Source organism: Rhinatrema bivittatum, chromosome 2 (genome assembly GCF_901001135.1).
Source record: "Rhinatrema bivittatum chromosome 2, aRhiBiv1.1, whole genome shotgun sequence".
NCBI lineage: Eukaryota > Metazoa > Chordata > Amphibia > Gymnophiona > Rhinatrematidae > Rhinatrema > Rhinatrema bivittatum.
The window spans coordinates 256,431,111-256,455,885 of NC_042616.1; the positions used below are offsets into that span (position 1 = coordinate 256,431,111).

The 24,775-nt window shown below is 42.9% G+C and overlaps 1 protein-coding gene across 1 annotated transcript in view; it reads right to left on the minus strand.

Annotated features, from left to right (window-relative positions):
* The window catches only part of ZCWPW2 (zinc finger CW-type and PWWP domain containing 2), a 197,793-nt gene that overhangs the window by 143,666 nt on the left and 29,352 nt on the right, over window positions 1–24,775 (minus strand). Inside the window, exon 3 of the mRNA XM_029587073.1 lies at window positions 923–1,082. Within this exon, the coding sequence (XP_029442933.1) occupies window positions 923–1,082 (160 nt within the window). The remainder of the gene's footprint in view (window positions 1–922; window positions 1,083–24,775) is intronic.

The following is a 24,775-nucleotide window of genomic DNA, read 5'->3' on the forward strand; positions in this document are numbered from 1 at the left end:
TCATCAGCCAGGAAGCTGCGCAAGAAGCGCACTTGGACTTTACAACATGATAGTGATCTGAAACAGAAGGCCAAGTCGACCATTCAGTGGCTGCAGCAGAAGAAAGTGAAGGTTCTGGAGTGGCCATCACAGTCTCCTGACCTCAATATCATTGAGCCACTTTGGAGAGAACTCAAACATGCAGTTCAAAGACTTTACAGGATCTGGAGGCTTTTTACCAAGCGGAATGGGCAGCTTTACCACATGAGAAAATAAAGGATTTCATTCACAACTATCACAAAAGACTGCAAGCCTTCATAGATGCAAAAGGGGGCAAAATACAATATTAAGAACTAAGGGTAGGCAATCTTTTGAATAGGACCATTTTATTATTTCTTGTATTGCTATGGTTTGTTTAATGATTGTACTATTCTGTGATGAATAATAGTTTCATTTGAAACACATTACATTAAAAATAGTAGTCATGATTTGGGTAATCACTCTTGGTTTCTTGCAAATTCTGCGAGGGGTATGTAAATTTATGAGCACTTATAAAGCCATGCATGGACCTTTAAAATTCACATAGAGCAGGGGTGGGCAACTCCATTCTCAAGCGCTACGAACAGGCCAGGTTTTCAGGATATCTACAATGAATATGGATGAAACAGATTTGCATACAATAGAGGCAGTGCATGCAAATCCATCTCAAACATATTCATTGTGGATATCCTGAAAATCTGGCCTGTTTGTGTCTCTTTAGGCCATTCCTGACATAGAATTTCTTGCAGAGTAAATTATGGGTGACAAAGCATCAACTGAAGTACATAAAAATGTAAATGGTCAATCTGTATACATTTAATAGCAACATTTCACCTTTCCAATAAAATATTCCATTATACATTAATCATTCCAATAATGCATATTAGAATGCTAGAAAAGTTACCTTAAATGATAATTGATAAGCACTGACATGTTCCACTGAAATCCAGGCCCTTGTGTGAGGACTGCCAAGGAACTCTACATGATACTTATTTACATATCCATCTGAATCATATTTCACATATTGTCCAGTAAGCGAGTCAGGATAAAGAATAGCAGGCCACCTTACAAATTAAAAATATTTCTGTTTTAAACATTTTAAAATGCATTTTCAATAGACAGTCAAAATTCACATATGTATTAGAACAATATAAATTCTCCATTTATTAAAGCATATTTGTCTAAATGACAGTTCATAATTTTTAAATATCTTCTTACTACACATACCAATTAAAATCTGCTGAATCAAAACTAGCATATCCCTCTAGCTATAGGTCTAACGCATTGGATTACTCAAATGCAAATTATGGCAGAAGATGCCTCTTGACTCTTGTATTTTCTTGGCTGAATTAGAGAAGTTAGCAAAGGCCTTTTTGGGTCCTTTGAAAATCTGTAAAAAAGCGATGTCAAGCACAAGTTAAAAAAGGTAAACATAGAATTTCACAGGGAAACTGGCATAAAACACACAGAGGCCTTGTGAAGTCCTCAGCCTCCCGGTGATCCCTTTCTGTCAGAACACAGATATGGCTTGCATCACCTGTTTCTCCCTGCAGTACTCTGGGATCCAAATTCTGGAAAAATCAAGGAAAATCCTCACAACTCACTCCTCAAATAACACTTAGGCTCTTGAAGACATTATGTTAATTTCCCATCCACTAACTACCTCACACTGCTCAAGTCTTTGTCCAGTCCAGCCATGCTCTCTGGGCTACTTTAGTGTCTTTTGAGGCTGTATCAACTCTGCTTCACTGTCTAACTGTGCTCCAATGCACTTTTCCAGAGTTTTTCATGGTATTTCAGATCAAAAATCTCTCTCAGGGCTTCTTAACCATGCAAACTCATCACAAAGTAAGAAGAAAATAAACCCCTTTCTAGTGTCTGTGCCCCACTGGGCTATGCTGCCCTACTTCCCATGTGGTAGTGTGGGGGAAAAAAAAACCTCTTTTAGCCAAACACCTACGGGCGGATTTTAAAAGCCCTGCTCGCGTAAATCCGCCCAGATTTACCCGAGCAGGGCCCTCGCGCGCCTATTTTGCATAGGCCGCCAGCGCGCATAGAGCCCCGGGACGCGCGTAAGTCCCGGGGTTTTTTTAAGGGGGCGTCGGGGCGGGGCCGAATGACACGGCGTTTTGGGGGCGGGATATGGCGTTTCGGGGGCAGGACCGGGGGCGAGGCGCCGGCCCGGGGGCGTGGTCCAGGCCTCCGGACCAGCCCCCGGGTCGGATGATGGCGTGCCAGCAGTCCGCTGGCACGCGTAGATTTACGTCTGCTTCTAGCAGGCGTAAATCGAAGGACAAAGGTAAGGGGGGGGGGTTTAGATAGGGCCGGGGGGGTGGGTTAGGTAGGGGAAGGGAGGGGAAGGTGAGGGGAGGGCGAAAGAAAGTTCCCTCCGAGGCCACTCCGATTTTGGAGCGGCCTCGGAGGGAACGGAGGCAGGCTGCGCGGCTCGGCGCGCGCAGGCTGCCCAAAATCGGCAGCCTTGCACGCGCCGATCCAGGATTTTATAAGATACGCGCGGCTATGCGCGTATCTTATAAAATCCAGGGTACTTTTGTTTGCGCCTGCTGCGTGAACAAAAGTACGCGATCACGCTTTTTTAAAAAATCTACCCCCTAGACTACAAAGTCTCTATCTCTCTTTAGACAGGTTTGCACTGTCCCACCCCCACAACTGTTTGGCAAACTTTTCTAGGCAATATTTCAGTCATCTCCCCTCAGTAACATCTTTTCAGGGGCTTACCTCCTAGTAGCCCTGCCTTCAGAAGGTTTCCTGGCCTAGCTTGCTGTGCGCTTCTTTCCAGTCTCTTCTTTGTGGTCACTATAAGGGAGGAAACCATTCTTCCTTCCGGCCTCTTATAGTTCCAGCTGTGTTCAGGTGAGAGGAAGCCTGGTCCGCCCATCTATCCAAAGTTCCAACCTCAGATCTCCCTCTTAGGTCCCAACCCCAAAGCATGCTAGGTGGTGTGGTTTTTTTCTCCTGTACCACTTTGCTCTGAGGGTTTCTTTTTCCCCTTGGGCCTACCTAAAGCTTTTCCAGGCACTCTCTGCACTTGTGCTGTGATGAGGACGTCACAAAGGCCTATGTACTAACAAGACTTTACCACCCATATTAAATCACAGTTTAAAATAGTATGTGCTTGGCTATTGATACACAGAATGCTGCCATATTATAATAGCTATGCTGAAGTGAACACAACCACCGTAACACTGAAGTACGTTGTACACTGCTAGCAGGTGTGGTCTCTCTGCACTAACCGGAACAAAGTTATAACTTTATATTTATTAATCTTTTCGAATGGTAACAAAGAGACTTCTAGTGTAAATTAAGAGAAAAATATAAAGAAATATCTTAATACAAATGCAAAAGAAAAAAAATATAACAATCTTTCATTCATAATAGAAGAAAAAAAGGAAGGAGGGGAGGAAAAAAACAGGAAAACAATAAGAACAAATAAATCCAGAATACTGTGTGAATTGCCCCATACACATTATAATATAACCCCATACATGATCTATTAATTAACTGCAGGGACTGACGCTCTAGCATTCAAAAATTCCCACAACTGCTCTGGACTAAAAAACATATACATATTATCAAGTAACTTAATTATGCATTTACAAGGATATCGTAACAAAAACCTTGAACCTAAAGTAATAACTTCAAGATGCATATCCAAAAAAGCTTTGCGACGTAATTGAGTAGCTCTGGCTATGTCTGGATAAACTGGGACCAAGCCCCCATGAAAGGAAACATATAAACTCTTAAAATAAGATTTCATAACAAGATTTAGATCCTGCTCAGAAAAGAAAGAAACAAGCAAAGTAGATCTTTCAGTCACTTCCACATTGGAGTTCTCTAAATATTCAGATAAATTGGAAAAACCCACCACATTATTAGGAGAATAAGATTGGGTAGAGCTATCTTTGAGGAAGAAACAATATCTTCTTTAATACCAGAATTGTATCAGAAGAAATTTTGAGAGCTTCAACCATATATCTCTTAAACATAATCAATGGTAACTCGCCAAGAACCTTGGGGAAGTTCAATGATCGCAAATTTAAATGCCTCAAAAAGTTTTCCATGGATTCTAGCCTTCTCAAGGAAGACATACGCTCGCGTATAATTCTAGCTGTAGGCTTTTAATATCATTCCCCAAAACCTGAATAGAGGAAGAATGTTCCTGAAGGATCTGCTGATGATTATTTGCGACTGAGTCCAACTTTTGAGAAACAGTCTCTAAAGCGCCGGGATTGGTCATTAAATTTGAGAGACATATCTGCAACTCAAGAGTGACCGTGGCCAGTTTTTTAATCTCTAAAGGGGGCCGAATAACTTCAGCTCCAGTCACACATACGTTCCCCTCCGATGAAACCGGGAACGTAACTCCACCAACTGCTCCTCTCTCCAGGGGAGCCTCTGGCTGCAGAACACTGAGGAAATTCGATACCCAATCTGACCGAACGCCAGAAGCTCCATCCAGCTGAGGCTGCTCAATGAGGTCATCACCCGGCACGTCAGAGATGTCGGCAATGCCCAGAGGAGAAGCCAGCAGCAGTGGTCGTAGGTCCGGAGGGCTCAAGGATACTTCCCCAGGTGAAAACAGAGCACCTATCTCCTGCATGCCACCGGGGCTTGAAACCCCCAAATCTGAGGTAGAGATGGCATACTCGAAGATGGAACGCTGATCCGAGGGAATGCAGGGTTCGGATGGAAAACCTGAACTTTCCCTTTCCACTTAGTGAGGCATAATTCAGTTTGATATGAATTAAAAGGAAATCTTAAGGGTAACAAACGGAGCAATAGAGAGAGATGTCCACTCACACAGCCATCTTCATAACTGGAACAAAATTAGAGCTTGTTAGCACAGGGAAAATACCCATCCCTTCAAAGGCCAAGACTCTGACTCCCCCCAGCCATCCACTCCACCTTGGAAAGTCAAAGTGTAAGGCAGCAAAGCTGACAATGAGCAAAGGACCAGAGATGCAGCAGGATGGAGGCAGGCCACTCTACTCCTACTAGGGATGTGCAGCAGGGACGGATTCGTCCTATTCGGTATTCGTATTCATCGGGACCCAAATCCGCTGCATCCGTTCTCGGGGGACCCTGATTCGTTCATTAGTTACATATGTATTCGTTTCCCCAAAAAAAAACCCATCCCAACCCTTTAAATTTAATTAACTACAACCTCCCACCGTCCTGACCCCCCCAAGACTTGCCAAAAGTCCCTGGTGGTCCAGCGGGGGTCCTGGAGCAATCTCCTGCACTCGGGCTGTCGGCTGCTAGTATTCAAAATGGTGCCGATAGCTTTTGTCCTTACTATGTCACAGGGGCTATCGGTGCCATTGGTCGGCCCCTGTCACATGGTAGGAGCAATGGACGGCCGACGCCATCTTGTTATCCTACCATGTGACAGGGGCCGACCAATGGCACCGGTAGCCCAGTGACACAGTATGGGCAAAGGCTATCGGCGCCATTTTGAATACTGGCAGCCGACAGCCCGAGGACCCCGCTAGACCACCAGGGACTTTTGGCAAGTCTTGGGGGGTCAGGAGGGTGGGGGTTTATTAGTTAGTGATATGTTGTATTCATGGGGGTTCGCCATACGTTTCATGACCCCCACGAATACAACAAATATGGCATATACGTTGCGGATTGCCAATACGTTGCAAACGAATGCACACCCCTAACTCCTACTGCTGCATCTCTGGTCCTGGGTTGAAGACATGTCAGGGAATGGAAACTGCCTCCTCCCCATAGTTACCTGCTAATGCATTGACTCAGTCAGCTAACAATTAACTACTTCTTTAAAGCAGTGGTTATCAACCCAGTACTTGGGACCAGCCAGTAGGGTTTTCAGGATATTGAAAATGAAAACACATGAAATAGGTTGGCAAGTATTGCCTCCATTATATATATGTATATATATATGTATATATATATATATGTAAATAGATATCAGGTATATTCATTGGGATATCTTGAAAACCCAAGTGGCTGGGTATATCCCAAGGACTGGGTTGAGAACCACTGCTCTAAGGTTACTATAGCTCCAACATGTAAATAACATGGTAATGAAGAAATTAATTCTTACCTGATAATTTCCTTTCCTTGAGTCCAGTCAGGCCAGTTCAGATGCATAGGTTATGCTCCCAACCAGCAGATGGAGACAGAGACTAACAGGTTGGCTGACGTCACCCCTTATAGGCTCCCATGGTGGCCTCAGCCTGTCAGTATTCTATGTAACAAGCTAAGAGAAACATTTTTAATAAACTAAACTTTCTCTTAACCCCACCCCCCCCACTCCCAAGTCAAACCCAGAGGCCTTCCAAGGGAGAAACATTAAACAGAATAGACATAAACCTTACCGTAGAATGCATGGAAATGATATTTCAAGGTTATGAAACAATTAGTGACTTTTAATTACAGCAGCAGAACTCTCCTAACATTTAAATGACGAAATTGAGCACATTCATCTCCACGCAAGTCCATTTGGCAGGAAGGGAGACATACAATCTGGTTAAGATGAAAAATGCAAAACCATTTTAGGAAGAAACAAAGGAACCATGAGTCTGGAGAATGCAGAAAGGGATCTTTAGACAACATAACCTTCAGTTCCAAGATTCGTCTAGCAGAACAGATTGCTACCAGAAAACGGTCTTAAGAGTAAGCAGTTTAAGCAATGCCTCTATTAGAAGCTCAAAAGGATGACTAGCTGATTCCAAAGGAGGTACTGATTCTTTTATGAAGGCTGAATATTCTTCACTTCCTGAAGGAAGTAAGACACATTCAGATGAAATGATAAAGTTCTGCCCATCAACCAGTCTCTGTAATATGCAATACCCACTACCTGCACCTTAGGGAGTTAAGGGGCAACCCATGTCCACTTCTCGCTGAAAGAATTCTAAGATAACCAGCATCAAAGCTCTTTTAGCTGAGATCTTCCTAACCAAGCACCAGTTCTCAAACAAGTACCAGACTCTCACATATGCCAAGGATGTGAAAACTTTTTGGAAGATAATCCTTCTCAGAAAGATAAGCCCTCTCAAGGGTCAAGCTGAAAGATAAAACTGAGACAGATCCCCATGAACTACTGGTCATTAAACAGTAACCTCCTATCCTAAGACAAAAATAATGAATCCTGTCCAGCATCTTCACTAGATCCGCATACTAAGGACACCTTAGCCAATTGGGATCTATCAATATCACTAGCCCCTGATGTCCATTAATCTTTTGCAAGACTCTGCCAACCAAAGGCCACAGATGGAACCCTGAATTGGCCAATCTTGAATCAGGGCAACCAAACCAGATGAGCCTGTAATTATTTTTAAGCTGAAAAATCTTCACACCTATGCATTTATGCTGACTGCGAAAAAGTCCATTACTGGTTCTCCCCATCTGGACACAATCTGGAAGAATGGCTCCTGGAACAGACTCTATCCTCAGAAGTCCAGTCTGTTATGACTGAGAAAGTTCTTTTGTACATTCTCTACTCCAGATATAAGAGCAGTGAGGAGCCCTTTTACAAGCCTCTCTGCTCAGCTTAACAGTACACCTACCTCTTCTGCCATATGCTGACACCTGATCCCAGCTAGGGAAATCACACATGCCACTACCATAGCATTGGCTAACAAGATCCTGACTGCCTGACCCTGAAGAATGGAAGCAATCTAAAAGAAGTACCTTCGCTGTCACTCTGGTTTCAAAGTAATTGATGGGCCAGTTGCCTTCTTCTGGATTCCAAGTGCCTTGAGCCACTATACAGGGAGCACCCTAGCCCCAGAGACTGGCATCTGAGATCACCAATATCCAAATGGGAGATTCAAGATCCACTCCCACTGTCAGGTTCTTACATACTAATTACCAAAGCAAAACTCTCTCTCTGGCTTATGTCATTAGAGGGAGTCTCATGAAATTGAGGAGACCACTCTGAGAGCAAGTCCCTCTGAAAAGGTTTCATGTGCACCCTTATCAAAGGCACTAAATTCCAAGACTGCTGCCATAGAACCAAATACATGAAGTAAATCCACTAAGTGGAGCTGAGTCATCAATAAACCATGCAGTTGATTCTGCAACTTCCAGAATTTTTATGTCTGTCAACCAGATCCACCTTTCCCTGTGTGTTGAACCAAATCCTCAGGTACTCCCGAGATCAAAAGGGAAGCAAGATGCTCTTTTCAAACTGCCAACCCAGTCCAGATCCTGTAAAAACTGCATCACTCTGATTTTCTTGAACCAACTTCATTCAGCTCCATCAAACGTCCAGACTCTGATGCACCAAAATACCTTCTCTGCGCAGGGCCGCCACCACAACCATCACTTTGGAAAAAGATCTTTAAGCTGTGTCCAACCCAAAAGAGAGTGGCTGTCACTGAAGTACCCCGCCCCCCTATTACTGCAAGGCAAATATATTTCTGATGCCCTTGTTTTATTAGGATATGCAGATGCACATCTGTCAGATCTTTTAAGACCTTGCTGAAAACATTTTTGTTTAAGCAGGCTTATATGTAGCTGTCTCTTAACAAGTCTATTCTGATTAAGTTCCACATCATGCATATATTTTCTGGCAGATTATTTGATATAGCTACTCTACTATCTGTCCTTTTATTTTTCATTATGGGTTGTTATTGTCAATTATGGTTTTCTTTATCATTGTTCTGGCTTTACCTATGTATCTTGAACAGTGCAGAGCTATCAGCGAGTGGGTGATGTGATTATCGCCTAGTGTCTAGGCTGTAGGCAATTCATATATCCAAAATAAAGAGAAAGATATAAGGAATTCTCCTTGTCACACTGCAACTATAACTGACTTCAGAGTTTCCATCCTAAAGTGGAACACCTTCAAAGCCTTATTGAGCTGCTTCAGATTCAAAGCAGGGCAAAAGGTTCCTCCTTCTTTGGTACCACAAAGTAAATTGTGTACTGGCTCTGACCAGGTCTGGAACCATCACCCCTATATGCAGCAGCCAAAAAATGTCATCCATAAAGCTTCCCCTTATGAATGGATCAACAATGTGAAACTATAAAACATCTGAAAACAGGATAGGAAAAGTCCAGAATATAGCTATCCCTGAAACATCCATGACAGACCTGACCTCTTTAAAATCAGTGATTAGCTTTCCCAGTTGTTTTGATTTTTACTTTTTCTTGTAATGTATTTTTGCTTTATCACTGAAAAATGTAGAAAGTAAGTTGGTTTGTTTTAATGGAGGAGAGGAGTAGCCTAGTGGATAGCTCAGTGGGTTTAAATCCCACTGCTATACCTTGTGACTGTGGGCAAGTCACTTAGGGTCATTTATCAAATTGTGTTAGGGCCTTAGGGCCTTATTTACCAATTTCGCATGGATAACGCACGGGGAACGCATGCCTTAGTAAAAGGGGTGTTCCCATGCAAATAAGGCACTTTCCGCAATGCTGTGAATTTTTCGCGAATCGCGAAGACGTTTTTCAAATCACGGTGAAATCGCACTTTGGGGAATGAAATCAGTGCGCTGCGCGATCTTTTTGCGGTCAGCGGTAAACATTGTAACCAAATACCGCGTCCCGCGATAATGTGACATGTATAAAAGGTCACTTCCTGCCCCTCCTCCTTTGAGGGTTTGGAAGGTGTTTTGGAGTGGAGGTAGGTGTTTGGAGAAGTAGGAGCAGTTTGAGCTATTATATTGATAACTGAGTGCGGTGTCTCGTTTTCTTCTGTGTTGTCATCTGTTTCCCTTAACCTGTGTCTTTTGTCATATCTGTTGGAGTGAAAGCTGGTCTGTTAACTGTTTGTCTTTATCTGTGTGGAGGAAGAGGAGGAGGAGTGTGGTGGTGGTTGTGAGGAGGAGGAGTGCAGTGGTGGTGGTGATGAGGAGGAGTGCGGTGGTGGTGAGGAGGAGTGTGATGGAGGATGGAGCTTGACAGGAGTGGGAGGAGAGGACAGAAGAGGGGAGTTGAAAGTAGGCGGAGGGGGAGGGAGAGGGGGAGGGGGAGGGAGGAAGAGGGACCTAGTGGTAGGGGTATGAGGAGCAGGAGCAGGGACAGGGGTAGTGGGAGAGATAGGCAGGAGGGAAGTGATAGGAGGGTGGGGGAGGGGGAAAGAGTGAGGCAGGAAAGAATGGTGGAAAGAGGTAGGGCTAGACAGGCAGGGCAGAGGGGAAGGGAGCAGGAAGTGCAGGTCAGGTGGGGGAGTGGGGAATCCGGTGGGTCGGAGAGTGAGGGTAGGGAGGAGACCCCTCCGGCAGTGGCACCCCAACCAGGCAGCCAGGCAAGGGTGAGGCAGTGTGCTATACGCTTCAGCCAGGAGGACAATGATCAGCTGATTGAAGGTGTCCTCTGCCACTATGCCCATCTCTTTGGCAACCTGGCAGTGAAGACATCCAAGGCAGCCAAGGTGCAGCTATGGGCCAGCATTGCAGCAGACATCAGGCGCCAAAGTGGGATACCTCGCAGTGGGGAGCAGGTGTCCCACCATTATAGGGACATCAAGACCCAGCTGAAGCTGAAGATAGCGGAGTGAAACCAGTACCTGCGGGAGACAGGAGGAACGGCCCCTTGCCCAATCCACTTCACGGACATGGAAAGGCGTCTGATGCAGCGGCTGGGACCAGACGTGTTTGAGGGGTTGGATCCAGGACTTGATACATCCCACCTCGAAGATGGTAAGTTGGCCTGTACCTCCCACAAGGTCCTTTGCTGTCCTGTTCAAGGTTCATACATAATGTTTACACCTGTTTTGTGTTTAACTTCCCCATGTGCTCTCCTCAACAGTCCTGACCCTCCCCTCATCCCCCATTCCCCAGGCTACAGGCCATTAGGTACAGAGAAACAACATAACTTTATAAGCATACTGACATGGTGGTCAAGGTAGAGCATATAGAAAGACATGATTTAATGGGACACAGTCAACATGGATTTACTCAAGGGAAGTCTTGCCTAACAAATCTGCTTCATTTTTTTGAAGGGGTTAATAAACATGTGGATAAAGGTGAACCGGTAGATGTAGTGTATTTGGATTTTCAGAAGGCGTTTGATAAAGTCCCTCATGAGAGGCTTCAACGAAAACTAAAAAGTCATGGGATAGGAGGCGATGTCCTTTCGTGGATTACAAACTGGTTAAAAGACAGGAAACAGAGAGTAGGATTAAATGGTCAATATTCTCAGTGGAAAAGGGTAAACAGTGGAGTACCTCAGGGATCTGTATTGGGACCGGTGCTTTCCAGATAAATGATCTGGAAAGGAATAAGACGAGTGAGGTTATCAAATTTGCGGATGATACAAAATTATTCAGAGTAGTTAAATCACAGGCAGACTGTGATACATTACAGGAGGACCTTGCAAGACTGGAAGATTGGGCATCCAAATGGCAGATGAAATTTAATGTGGACAAGTGCAAGGTGATGCACATAGGGAAAAATAACCCTTGCTGTAGTTACACGATGTTAGGTTCCATGTTAGGAGCTACCACCCAGGAAAAAGATCTAGGCATCATAGTGGATAATACTTTAAAATCGTTGGCTCAGTGTGCTGCAGCAGTCAAAAAAGCAAATAGAATGTTAGGAATTATTAGGAAGGGAATGGTTAATAGAACGGAAAATGTCATAATGCCTCTGTATCGCTCCATGGTGAGACCGCACCTTGAATACTGTGTACAATTCTGGTCGCCGCATCTCAAAAAAGATATAGTTGCGATGGAGAAGGTACAGAGAAGGGCAACCAAAATGATAAAGGGGATGGAACAGCTCCCCTATGAGGAAAGGCTGAAGAGGTTAGGGCTGTTCAGCTTGGAGAAGAGACGGCTGAGGGGGGATATGATAGAGGGTCTTTAAGATCATGAGAGGTCTTGAACGAGTAGATGTGACTCAGTTATTTACACTTTCGAATAATAGAAGGACTAGGGGGCATTCCATGAAGTTAGCAAGTAACACATTTAAGACTAATCGGAGAAAATTCTTTTTCACTCAACGCACAATAAAGCTCTGGAATTTGTTACCAGAGAAGGTAGTTAGTGCAATTAGTGTAGCTGGGTTCAAAAAAGGTTTGGATAAGTTCTTGGAGGAGAAGTCCATTAATGGCTATTAATCAATTATACTTAGGGAATAGCCACTGCTATTAATTGCATCAGTAGCATGGGTTCTTCTTAGTGTTTGGGTAATTGCCAGGTTCTTGTGGCCTGGTTTTTGGCCTCTGTTGGAAACAGGATGCTGGGCTTGATGGACCCTTGGTCTGACCCAGCATGGCAATTTCTTATGTTCTTAAGGAATATGTGTCCCTGTGTCATGCTACTGAAATTCAACCAAAAGCTGTGGTACTGATGCTATCTATCCTTTTGTCCCCCATCTTCTACAGAGCACTCTGGTCCCAGGCAGCAGAGGTCAGATGCCAGCTGGGAAGGCCCAGGCACCAGCCGTGATCCACCTGGGACAAGGCGGCCACCTATGTTCACGAGGCCCCTCCATGGATGCCATGACACAGTGGTCAGATGAGGAGAAAGAGTTGAGCCCCCCAGCAGCAGCCAAAGGCAGCCCCCTCAACCTGACCGAGGCCCTTGAAGGTCTGGAGTGGGAGTCCCCCCCCCCCAACCGCTCTGCATGCAAGCAGCCCACTCACATTGGAGATGACTCCTCCCATTCAGGATACCCCTGTCACATCTCCATTCAGCCCTGCACCAGCACCTGTGGCAGCAATAGCACATTCCCCAGCACCAGTTGTCCCACCACCAGCACCACAACCAGCTACAGCAGCCCCACCCTTCCGACCAACCGAGGACCCTATCACAGGCACACAGGCAGAGCAAATCCAGATGGAACTGCGTGGGCTAAGGAGAGCCATAACACAGCAGACCTGCCACTTCCAGCTCCACACTGCATCGTCCATCCAGGTATTCACCAACATGACTGCAGCGATTGGCACACTAAACACCATACTGCTCCAAATCCTGCAGCGGATGCCGGACCAGCAGGCGTCATCCTCCACATCGACACCCCAAGCCAGTCCCATAGGGTCCAGAGGCCGCAGGGGCCGTCCCCCCGCCCCCCCCAAGTATATGCCTCCTCCCACAGGACCAGCATGACGTGGCAAAGGGCCCTGAGGAGATGATCAGACCCCCGAAACTGGGTAGGTCAGTTACTCCCAACCACCACTGGGATGGCCATCCCGCAGAGTTGCAGTGCCCTCGAGATGGAAGCCATGGCATCACTGCCTGCTCCCCGCAGAGTTGCACTGCCGTCGAGATGGAAACCACGCCATCACTGCCTGCTCCCCGCAGCGTTGCACTGCCGTCGAGATGGAAGCCACGCCATCACTGCCTGCTCCTCGTAGAGTTGCACTGCCGTCGAGATGGAAGCCACGCCATCACTGCCTGCTCCCCGTAGAGTTGCACTGCCGTTGAGATGGAAGAGGATGCATCATGCAAAGCAGATGTGGCGCCACCTCCCACCCTCCTGGTCAGCTGTGCCACCTGCATCCGCTGCGCCACTCTGCTGTGTGCCACCTGCATCTGCTGTGCCACTCTGCTGTGGGGTGCTTTCTGTTCTCAAGGGCTGCAAAATTTGCCTGTGTGCTGTGGATGACTTGTGTGCTCAAGGGCTGTTAATGCTGGTTGTGGGGTGTGTTCTGTGCCTCAAGGCTCCAAATGGCACTTGGGCCTCCTCCTGCTGCCATGCCGCTGCTGTCTGGTCCTGGGCCTCCTCCTGCTGCCGTGCCACTGCTGTCTGGTCCTGGGCCTCCTCCTGCTGCCATGCCGCTGCTTTCTCGTCCTGGGCCTTCTCCTGCTGCCGTGCCGCTGCTGTCCCGCCCTGGGCCTTCACTGCTGTTGCCATACCCTTCATGTGTTCCCCTGCTGCCTACATGCTGAACTGTGGGATACCTTGTCTGCTGGCGGGCCTCTCAGGCACTTCCCTTTCAGTGCACTCTTTCAACATGGACTGCCTGGGGCCTGGACTTTTACTCTGTTGGCGGGCCTCTCAGGCACTTCCCTTTCAGTGCACTCTTTCAACATGGACCGCGTGGGGCCTATGCCAGTCAACACATTGTATACTGTCCAGCAGTAATCTATGAATTGCAGGATCCAAGCTATTGGGGTGCCACTTCCTGTTTCTCTGTTCTGAGGTAATCATGCTTTGCCAGTACTGATAACACCCACTACCTGCATATGTGTGTGCAGTATACTCCTTAGGGTGGAGTGATGTAGCACGGAATTAGACCATTTTGGATCTATTAGCTATCTAGTACTTGCAGATAATGACTACCTAGGAACGTCTAATGTATGGTTAAACTGCTTATCAAACAATTCACTATACCCTGCACAATGTTGTCAGGAATAAATCTCGGTTTAACCTGCCACCTTTTGTGTCCTCTTTATGTTCCTAATGTGCCCTTGGTGTACACCCGCCACACCTAGCATGCTGCATCACACGTTGGACCAATGCAGTTTCACAACTGCCCCCTGAGGTTCAGTATAGCAACATCTGCACCTGCCATTGACATACCTTACAGTTAGGTTCATGTACTAGGAGGGTGCTAAGGGGAACCCTGCAGAGTAAACATTAGGGGAGTACATGACATGTCCCTCACAGTAGAAGAGGTACTGTTCCTCAGTACAAGGAATGCACAGTACGGGAGCGTTCTGATGTATGCCTGCTCTTATGATCTGTGTGGAAAGGGGAAGGGGTGGGCAGCAGTCTATTCCAATTGCAGTGCTCATGTCAGGCACTGTTGGCGGTGATGACTCAAGACATGTATTTCTTACCAGTGTTCAGTATTATAGCTATCTCGGCCTGACAAATGCCACGTATGTGAGCCTAACCGATGGTAAGGTACGAACTGAGTTTGCTTCCTATATTGATCTCTCACATGTGCTGGTAAACGGAAGATGCCTTCCACCAACTCTGGATGACTGACAGACAGGTTGCCAACCAATGGTGCGATACAGGACATCCATTATAGTGGTGGATCATGCATACGCTAAATTCCGAGGTGCTATTGGCATACAATAGTGTGTAGCCATTCTCATCTGCACATGCTAAGCATGTACCCTGTGCATACTGATATATCAGTGAACATCCCCACCATGGCAACCTGTACATGGATTCTTTGTGTGGCAGGGAAGGTTTCCTATAGTTACTGTCCTAGCTTTAAGGTTGTGGGCCACTGAAAGATGAGGCATGGGAAGGGTTATGTAGCTATCTGCATGCCGTGCATTAAAACAGTTGCACAGACTGTCAACGGCAGGTTACTAGGCTGTTGCTAGTCGTACGGAGAGGTTAATACATTAATGCTAATGTGTCATATCCGTTTACATGGTGCAATCTGTGTAAGGCATGTTCAACCGGCCTTAAGTGTGTCGATATGGTGTCCAAGAGCACACAGATGTGGTGACTGCTGGTGTGCAGTCAGTGTTAACTACCAGTATATTAATTGGATGGGCAGAAAAGGGCAAAGGTTGCAGGAAGTGGTGACCATCCGTTATGACACCCATCCCTCCGGTGCCGTCTCCCAGCTGTGGGGTGTGCATGCACCCTTTATAATGTTCGCCACGTCCAACATGTGAACACTGTGTGGCCCACAGTTCTACATTCTCTTCACATATATTACCTCACCAGACACAGATATACAAGCCACTCTCCAAGGTTTACTGACATGTTGTTTGGACAACCAGTGCAGTCCACTGATAGGAATCTGTCAGTGTTGAAAAATATTAGGTATACATTAATGACTATTAACAGAACAAACATTAACATGCTGCAGAACCCCAGTGGACTTTCCTCCATACAGGTGTGCTGTTCAAAAGGATACAGGTAACCAATGTTGCTCTGACAGCAGTATCAGCAGAATATTAGTGTTTGCACATACTGTATGACCTGTGCCACCATCACATAATTTACCCACCTCAATCCTGTTCTACATACTCTGCCTTGAGGCTCCTGTACCTGCAAGCCTTTCTTGAGGGGCCTCATGTGAATGGGACGTATACCCTCCCAATGGAGCGATATGGGTGCATCTATCTCATTCGGAGGGACATGTAGGCCCATATCTGGCCCATATTCTCTCTATTGTTGCACACAGCTCAGATCAAAATGGTTACAAAAGCGACATTCATATTATAGGTTAACACAACATCTACAACATGTTAACTAGAGGGCTAGGGATAGTCATTTATGATACATAATTTCCATTTCAAAAGTCTTCATATATTAATCAGAGAATTGTCTTAGTACACTTTACATCACTCATTACTTGTTGTTCGTTCTTCTAACAACATCAATGTTTTTAATCTTGTAGCTTTCTGCAAATTGAAATTTTATGTTAGATCATATGCATTTTTTGAAGAGCCGGGTTTTCAGCTCACGTTTGAAGCTCTTCTCTCTGTTATCAGGCATGTCGTCTCTGGAAGTGAATTCCACAACATGGGGCCTGTTATGGAAAACATTTGGTCTCTTATTTGCGTTAGATGTGTACTTCGCGTAGTAGGCACAGTTAAAAGTCCTTTGTTTTGCGATCTTAGTGTTCGCTGTGGTGTGTATGGTTGGAGATTCATGCCTATTAAAGCAGGGGTTTATGTCATGATGATGTTAAAAATTAGTGGTAGTACTTTATAATGGATTCTGAATTGTACTGGCAGCCAGTGCAGAGCTATCAGCGAGTGGGTGATGTGGTCAAATTTCCTTGTCCCTAATAAAAGTCTTGCTGAGGCATTTTGAAGTAACTGTAGTGGTTTTAAAAGTCCTGAAGATAAGCATAGTAATACGGAGTTGCAGTAATCTATGTTTGAGAATATTAGTGTTTTTAAAACAGGGCAGAAGTCCTAGAATGTTAGAAGAGGTTTCAACCAATGTAATATTCGCAGCTTGGAGTATCCTATTTTAATTAATTTGTATATGTGCTTTTTCATTGTGATGTTCTCATCAATCTGTATTCCTAGGGCCTGCACTTGATCAGAGAGTGTTATGTGAAAATTACCCAGGTCTAGGGGTGGCGGTTTGACTATAGAGGAGTTTCTCCTTAGTCAGATTTTTTGGGGTTTAGTGTTAGTTTAAGCTAAGACAGTTCTTGTTGTATTGCTTTCATGTATGTTGAGAGTATTGATGCTGTATTTTCAATTGATTTGGCGAATGGAATGTAGAACCGTATGTCATCTGTGTATAAAGAGAAGTTGATTCCTAGTTTTGCTAGTAGTGTACCCAAAGAAAACATATAAATATTGAAACGTGTTGCCAAGAGTGCTGAACCCTGGGGGACACCTGTATCGATAGGGAATGTCTCAGATATGTGGTTGCCCAGTTTAACTTGAAATGTCCTATCAGCTAGGAAGGAAGAGAACCATTCGAGAACTCTTCCGCTTAACCCAGTTTTTCTCATCTGATGGCATAGCAGGTTATGGTCCACAGCGTCAAAGGCTGCTGTTAAATCTAATAGAACCAGGATGTAAGATTCATCATTGTCAAAGCTCTGTAGTACAGGGTCCATTCAAGATATGAGTAAAGTTTCTGTTGAGTGATCTTTTCTGAATCTGAATGGCTTTGGGTATAAAATATCATTGTCTTCTAGGTGGTTTTCCAATTAAGATAACATTGCTTTTTCTAGAACTTTTGCGATAAAAGGTAAGTTGGATATTGGTCGGCAGTTGTCCCAATCATCAATTCTGCCAGTTTTATTTTTTAGGATTGGGTTGATCACAGCTTGTTTCATCCTATAAAGGGACCAATCCTTCTAAGAGCGAGTGGCTGATTATGGTTGTGACTGTTGGAGTGATTACGCTGTGTACTATTTTCAGGGAATTCGCCAGAAATGGGTCTAGTGGGTAGAGAGCTGGCTTAATTTTGGTGATGATTTGATTTATTTCGATTTTGGTTACTATGTCAAATGTGTTCCATTTAGGCTGCCCAAGTTCTTCTTCAGATTCTTTAGTTTGCAAGCAAGTGGAGAATTGTGTTTTTAACCTATTTATTTTAGGTAACAAGGAGGTGGTATATTCATTGCAGGCATTCTTTGAGAGGTTTTAGTTACTTGAGACAGAGGAAGATGGGTCCTTGATTAAGAGTTTGATGGTTCTGAAGAGTAATTTGGAATTAAATATTACTCCATGAATGTTTTGCATTGTAGTCTTTTCTTGCTTAATTGTTTTGTGCATGGTATTTTGCTAGGAGGGATCTATTATCCTAGGGATTCTGCAGACTGGCATTTTCGCTATTGTTTCTCAAATTTTCTCAGTGTTTGTTTGGTTCGTCTTAGCTCTTCATTGTACCATGGTTTCTTTTGTTTAGAGGTATTCTGTTCATTTTGGAATGTTTTTGTCTGTATTGGGCTTAGGTTATTTGCAATATCATTCACCATTTTTCCCTAATTGTAATGGTTTGTTTTATTATTTATGTTTCTATAACCTACTTCAAACTATGGAGTAGCAGGCTATAAATATTTTGTTCAAATCATTTTTATTGATTTTCACCAATTTATATGCATATCACTAAAAGAGGAAATCAATGGTGAAGTGTTTTTTCTGCCTACCACCATTCAATATACAATAACAAAACCTTATGCTCCACCATAGTAATCCCCCAAATAATCCCCTCTTCCTCTCCACATTTCTTCCCCAGCCCCACTGCTAAATATTTTAAATAAATAATTTTGAAGAAATGTGGATCCACTTCCAGTAAAAGGCTGACAAATGCCCACAAAGCCTTTATACCAGATTGTTCCCTTTGAAGCAAAAATAAAGACTAAGATAGATTAATTATTTCAATACAGTTGAAACCAATGAATAAAGAAATCAAGTGGCCTTTGGTTTGGTTTTGAAGATGCCTGTTGATATTAATTGTTTGGTTTTTACATATTTTTGATTGGATAGTATCTACTATTTCTTATTGGACTAAAACACCTGAAATCCTATAATTGGTCTTGTGGTCGTTGATAAAATGGTATTCACCACTTGTGATTGGTCCTGATTTTTTGTGCATCTTCATTTTGATTGATTGAATTGTTTTTAAGTAGAAAGTTTTTGTTCAGTATTTTTGAGCTAGTTGCCATGTTTCAACCCAGGCTGGGTGACTTGTATACTGCATGTGGTATGTTCTAGTATTTTGTTTTTCATGATTTTAAATGTATTTATTTGTTTTTAAGATTTTGTCTCCATATGTGTTTTGCAGATACATGTGAGTAACCCCTGATGAAGGTAGTACTGTAATTTTGCCAAAACAGTTCTGATACAGATGAGTCTTTCAATTAATGCTAAGAAGACAGAAATCTTATATATCTGCCCAAAATTAAGTCATCTGAAAGAATTAGAAATCTTGGAAGCCGCAAAGATCCATCCTCTCTCTTTGGATATTAGAGATTTAGGAGTTATTCTTGGCCACGAAATGAGTCTTAAAAAATGGATCAATGGTGTGATCAAAGATGGGTATTTTAAATCGAACATTTTAAAAAGAATGAAACCTCTTTTATACCCAACTGATTTTAGAACGGTTTTACAGGCCATTATTTTTACCAAACTCGACTATTGTAATACACTTCTCTTGGGCCTTCCCGCTACTACAATAAGACCGCTACAACTTCTTCAGAATTCGGCAGCTCGACTACTAACTCACTCTAAAAGATCTGAATATATCACGCCTATATTGAAAGACCTTCATTGGCTTCCTATTAGTTATAGACTTCAGCACAAGGCACTTTCTTTAATTCATAAATCACTTTACAATGAGAAGTTAGAGTGGTTCAACACAGCCTTACATTTTCACACACCACCTCGAATTACACGATCAGCTAACACTGGACTCCTCCCAATACCTTCATTGAAATCCGCTCATCTGAACACAGTACGCGAAAGAACACTGTTAATTGCCGGGCCGAACTTATGGAACACCCTACCCTCACAGCTAAGGATGGAATCTGACATTAAAACCTTTAAAAAAGGAATCAAAACATGGCTGTTTAACCAAGCTTTTCAATAGTATAATTATATTTTACATTTACCTTAAATAATCATAAACATAAAGATCTAAAATTAACTATTGCTTTTTTAGTTACACTTTAAGGTATTATATAATGATTTGAAACGATGTACTTAAATTTTAGATTTGCAAATATTTTAACTGTTATTTGCAAAACCTTGTAAACCGACGTGATATGTACCCATGAAAGCCGGTATACAAAAAAAATCAATCAATAAAAATCAATCCTGACACAGTACAGGAGAAAAGTTTTTACTTTTTTGATATTTTATGGATTTTTGATAATTATTTAATAAAATGAATATAATGATTCTTTAAATTGGAAGCATATAGTGAGGAATTTGGTAAATGATTTGATATTTTGCATTTCTGATTGAAACTGTCTGAAGTCCATTGTAGGCAGGAGACAGTACATTAAAAATTCTAGCATGTCTATGCTTTTATACCACTCACCTCTTACATTGGAGTTTATTGAATTTAGAGATTTCAATGTTTTTAATATTTTTTGTTCACCACATTCTTTATATGATCTTAATATATTTATAATGATGAGTGAAGTGATTAAATTTGTAGATGACACAAAATTATTTCAAGTTCTTAGATCGCAATCGGACTATAAGAAGCTGTAGGTGGACCTTGAGAGTCTGAGCATCCAAATGTTATATGAAATTTAATGTAGACAAATGCAAAGTGATGCACAGAGAAAAATAATCCCAACTGTAGATACACAATGTTAGGTTCCATATTAGGAGTCACCACCCAGGAAAAGGATCTAGCCTTCATTGTGGATGATACGTTGAAATCCTTGGCTCAGTGTGCGACAGTGGTCAAAAAACAAATGGAATATTAGGAATTATTAGGAAAGGAATGGAGAATAATATGGAGAGCATCATAATACCCCCTGTGTCATTCCATGGTGAGAATGCACCATGGAGTTCTGTGTGTAATTCAGGATATCATATCTCAAAACATATTTAGAGGAATTAGAAAAGGTACAGAGAAGGGATCCAAAATGATAAAGGGAATGGAACGGTCCCCTATGAAGACAAGCTAAAAAACTTAGGGCTATTCATTTTGAAGAACAAATGACTGAGGAAACATATGATAGAAGTCTTTAAAATTATGAGTGAGGTGGAATAGGTAAATGCAAATCAGTTATTTACTCTTTCAAAAAATAAGACTAGGGGACACTGCATGAAGTCACTAAGTAACATTTATTTTTTCAACTGAAATTTTATTAGATGTACATCAAAATATACAATTAACAGTTAATCTCTATACATCACTGTTCTCAACATTCAAAATAAAGAGAGGTATAACACATCCTTCCCTCCTCCCCTGCAGTCATAGGCTAGAAGAGAAGAGCAAGAAATATGAAGAAAGAATCCAGAGAGATCATTTCTAAACAAACCATATCGCCCAAATTTTCCATGGCCCAAGAATGCAAATACCAGGGGTTATGTAATTGGCCGCGCCGATCACATTTTAGAAAGGGCCCGGCTATGTGCAAAACCCGATAATCACAGAAGTGCCGGAATAATCGAAAAGGGGGGGGCGGGGACTGGCCGGGACAGCGGCCATTAGGCCCTGTCCCAGGGAAGCGCGCACCGGCAGCCAGTCAGTGTGCAGAACTTACTTCATCTATTCAGATGAAACAAGTTCCAAAATAAAACAATAAAGGTAGGGAAAGGGGAAAAGGGAGGCAGAGTAGGAAGGGGGATAGGAAAGTTCCCTCCCAGTCCGTTCCTTAATTGGAGCAAACTGGGTGGGAACTGGTCTAGGTCCGATTTGCATCGCATGTGTGTGCAGGAACTGTATTTTATAACATGCGTACGTCAACACGCGCATGTTATAAAATAACAGTGTCCATGAGCGCACGCCAGGAACAGCGTGTACATGGACGCCCACACGGTTCTTTTAAAATCGACCCCTATGCGAATTCCATAGATTTATAATAGGCCTCTTTTGAAATTAGTCATAAACCTAAATAAAAAGTCAAACAGACAAAGAAAATCACTGTCCTATGTAACAAAACACAGCATTCCACATTAGTATCCAAAATCCTCCGCTCAGGAAGACAACCAATTGGAAATAAGGAGCCTCATCTTTTCAAATTTGGCTGTTGTTCATGACCTTACAATTTATTTATATAAAATATCCGGCCTAATCAACCGTTTACTGACTCCATTGAAGGAACACAACACTGTTACCAGTGTATTTATTTATTTATTTATTTTATTTAGCATTTTTTTATATACCGAGGTATAGCAGAAGTTGCCTTCACTCCGGTTTACATTTACAACAACCTGTTACATTAAAAGTATTTAACAGAGAAAACAGAAACTGGTTCTGAACAATAAATTAATATCAATCAAAATATACAATATAGTTAGGTATATATCTGTGCTCTAAGCATGTAAGGGGACAGCTGATACAGAGAAAAAATCAAGAAGGTTTCTGTGAGTCAGAGTGGTAGTCGTTGGAGGGAGATTGCATGCCCAAGGTGGGACACGCCAAGGGTGTGGACTGAAGTCTTATCCCTTACTGTCTGAGTGTTTGGCTGAGTAACCAAGCTTTAAGATCTTTTTTAAAAGATTTAAAGTTTTCTTGAGAGCTCAGGTGATGAGGTAGCGAGTTCCATAATTTGGGGCCAATGATGGAGATAGCTCTGTTTCTTGTGGAGGACAATTTGGCTTGTGATAGAAATGGAACATCTAGATGAAGTTTGCTTGTTGACCTTGTCGTACGTAGTGACCTATGTATATGTATGATATTGTCCAGGGCTGTGTAGTCTACTTTATGAATTGTCTTGTGTAAAATTGTAAGGACTTTGAACTCTATTTTTTTCTCCACCGGTAGCCAATGCAAATTGTTGAGTACGGGGGTTATGTGGTCAGATTTTCTTTTACCAGTCAGGACTCTGGCAGCAGCATTCTGAAGTAACTGCAGTGGTTTTAAGGTCGTTTTAGGTAGACCTATCAGGAGAGAGTTGCAGTAGTCCAGGCTGGAAAAGATGAGGGCTTGTAAGACGGTTCTGAAATCGTGGAGGTGAAGCATCGGTTTTAGGTGTTTGAGTATTTGAAGTTTATGGAAGCCTTCTTTTGTTCTTGTTGTAATGTGTTTTTTGTAGTTTAGTTCATTGTCTAACCATATGCCAAGGTCTTTTACGTTGTCTTTAAGTTGAATGTGAATGTTGTCAATTTGGAAGGGTGGTGTGGTTATTGATCCTGAGTTTTTTCTTACAATAGTGTAGAGCTATCTCACACCTAGCTACTAAAAACATCTGTTATATCAGCTTCTCAGTCAAAGGTAGTGTGTCAGATAAAATAATACTCAGAGCATATTTAGACAAATTCTCCATGACCACCCCTAAGATGTTGTGAATTAGCAGAAATAATTTTTTCCAAAAATAGGAAATATGTATACAGTCCCATCATATAGGGTAAAAAGATCCCGGTCCCCCAAAGTTCCTCCAATATTTATCATCTATATGTGGAAACATTTTATGTAATTGTACAGGGGTACAGTACCATCTAGTTAAGACCTTATACCCATTTTCCAACAGAAAAGCTGATATCAAGCTCTTACCCACAAACAAGAAGGAAAGGTCCCAATCAGAGTCAGAGTATATCCTTCCTAGATCCTCCTCCCATGCAGTTATATGCTTAGGTTTCTCTGTAAGCTCATTAATAAGCATATAATAAATCTTTGATACAACACCCTTCACTTTATCCACTTGATCACACATTTTTAAATCGGAGACTAGCATTTGCTTACCGTAAACGGTGTTTTCCATAGATAGCAGATGAATTAGCCATGCTGTCTGGGTACGTCTTCCGTGCCACTAGGTGGCGGAGCTCTCTAAGTATAGCAAAGTCTTTCAGTCGGGTGCTCCCTCTTATATCCTCTCTGATTCACCTCAGGCTCCTCAGTCAGTAATAAAGCAAGTGCAGGTGATGCTGGAACTGTTCGGGGAGGCGGGTGGGTCTGCATGGCTAATTCATCTGCTATCTACAGAAAACACCGTTTACGGTAAGCAAACTTGCTCTTTTCACGTAGATAAGCAGCTGAATTAGCCATGCTGTCTGGGAGTCCCCAGCTGAAGTATTGAGCTTCCATGAGGATTGATTGTTAACTTTCTCAATACAAGTCTTTAGGCGGACAGTTCCTATGAAGGCTGTATATGTGATGCACATGTGCTCTTCTGTAGGATAGTCCTACCCATTACTGCATCATTCACAGTTTGTTTGTCCAAACAGTAATGAGATGTGAAAGTGTGCAGCACTGACCATGTTGCAGCTTTGCAAATATCAATGATGGGAACTTCATGGAGATGGGCCATCGAGGCTGCAAGTGCATGAACTTGGTGCGCTGTTGGAATGGAATAAAGTGTTTGTGAACATTGCTAGTAACAAAATTGAATACAGTTCAAAATCCATGTGAAAGAGTTTGTTTAGTCACTGGACGGCCTTGAGAGTTCGGGTTGATAGAAAAAGTTGCGAAGGCCTGCTAGGCGAGGTAGTGCGGTGCTTGTAGTAGGCTAGGGCACGTTTACGGTCCAAAGTGTGGAGTTTTCGATCATTGTCATTCTTATGAGGCTTTGGATGAAAAATAGGTAAGGTTATGGTCTGGTTAATGTGAAAACTGGAAATAAAACTTTTGGAAGGAATTTAGGGTGAGTGCGAAGAGTCACTTTGTCATGGTAAAATTATAAATAAGGTAGATAATGAACTAGTGCTTGCAGTTCACTTATTCTTCTTGCTGAAGTTAAGCAACTAGGAAGAGAACTTTCCATGAGAGGTATCGAAGGTGACAAGTGTCTAATGGCTCAAAGG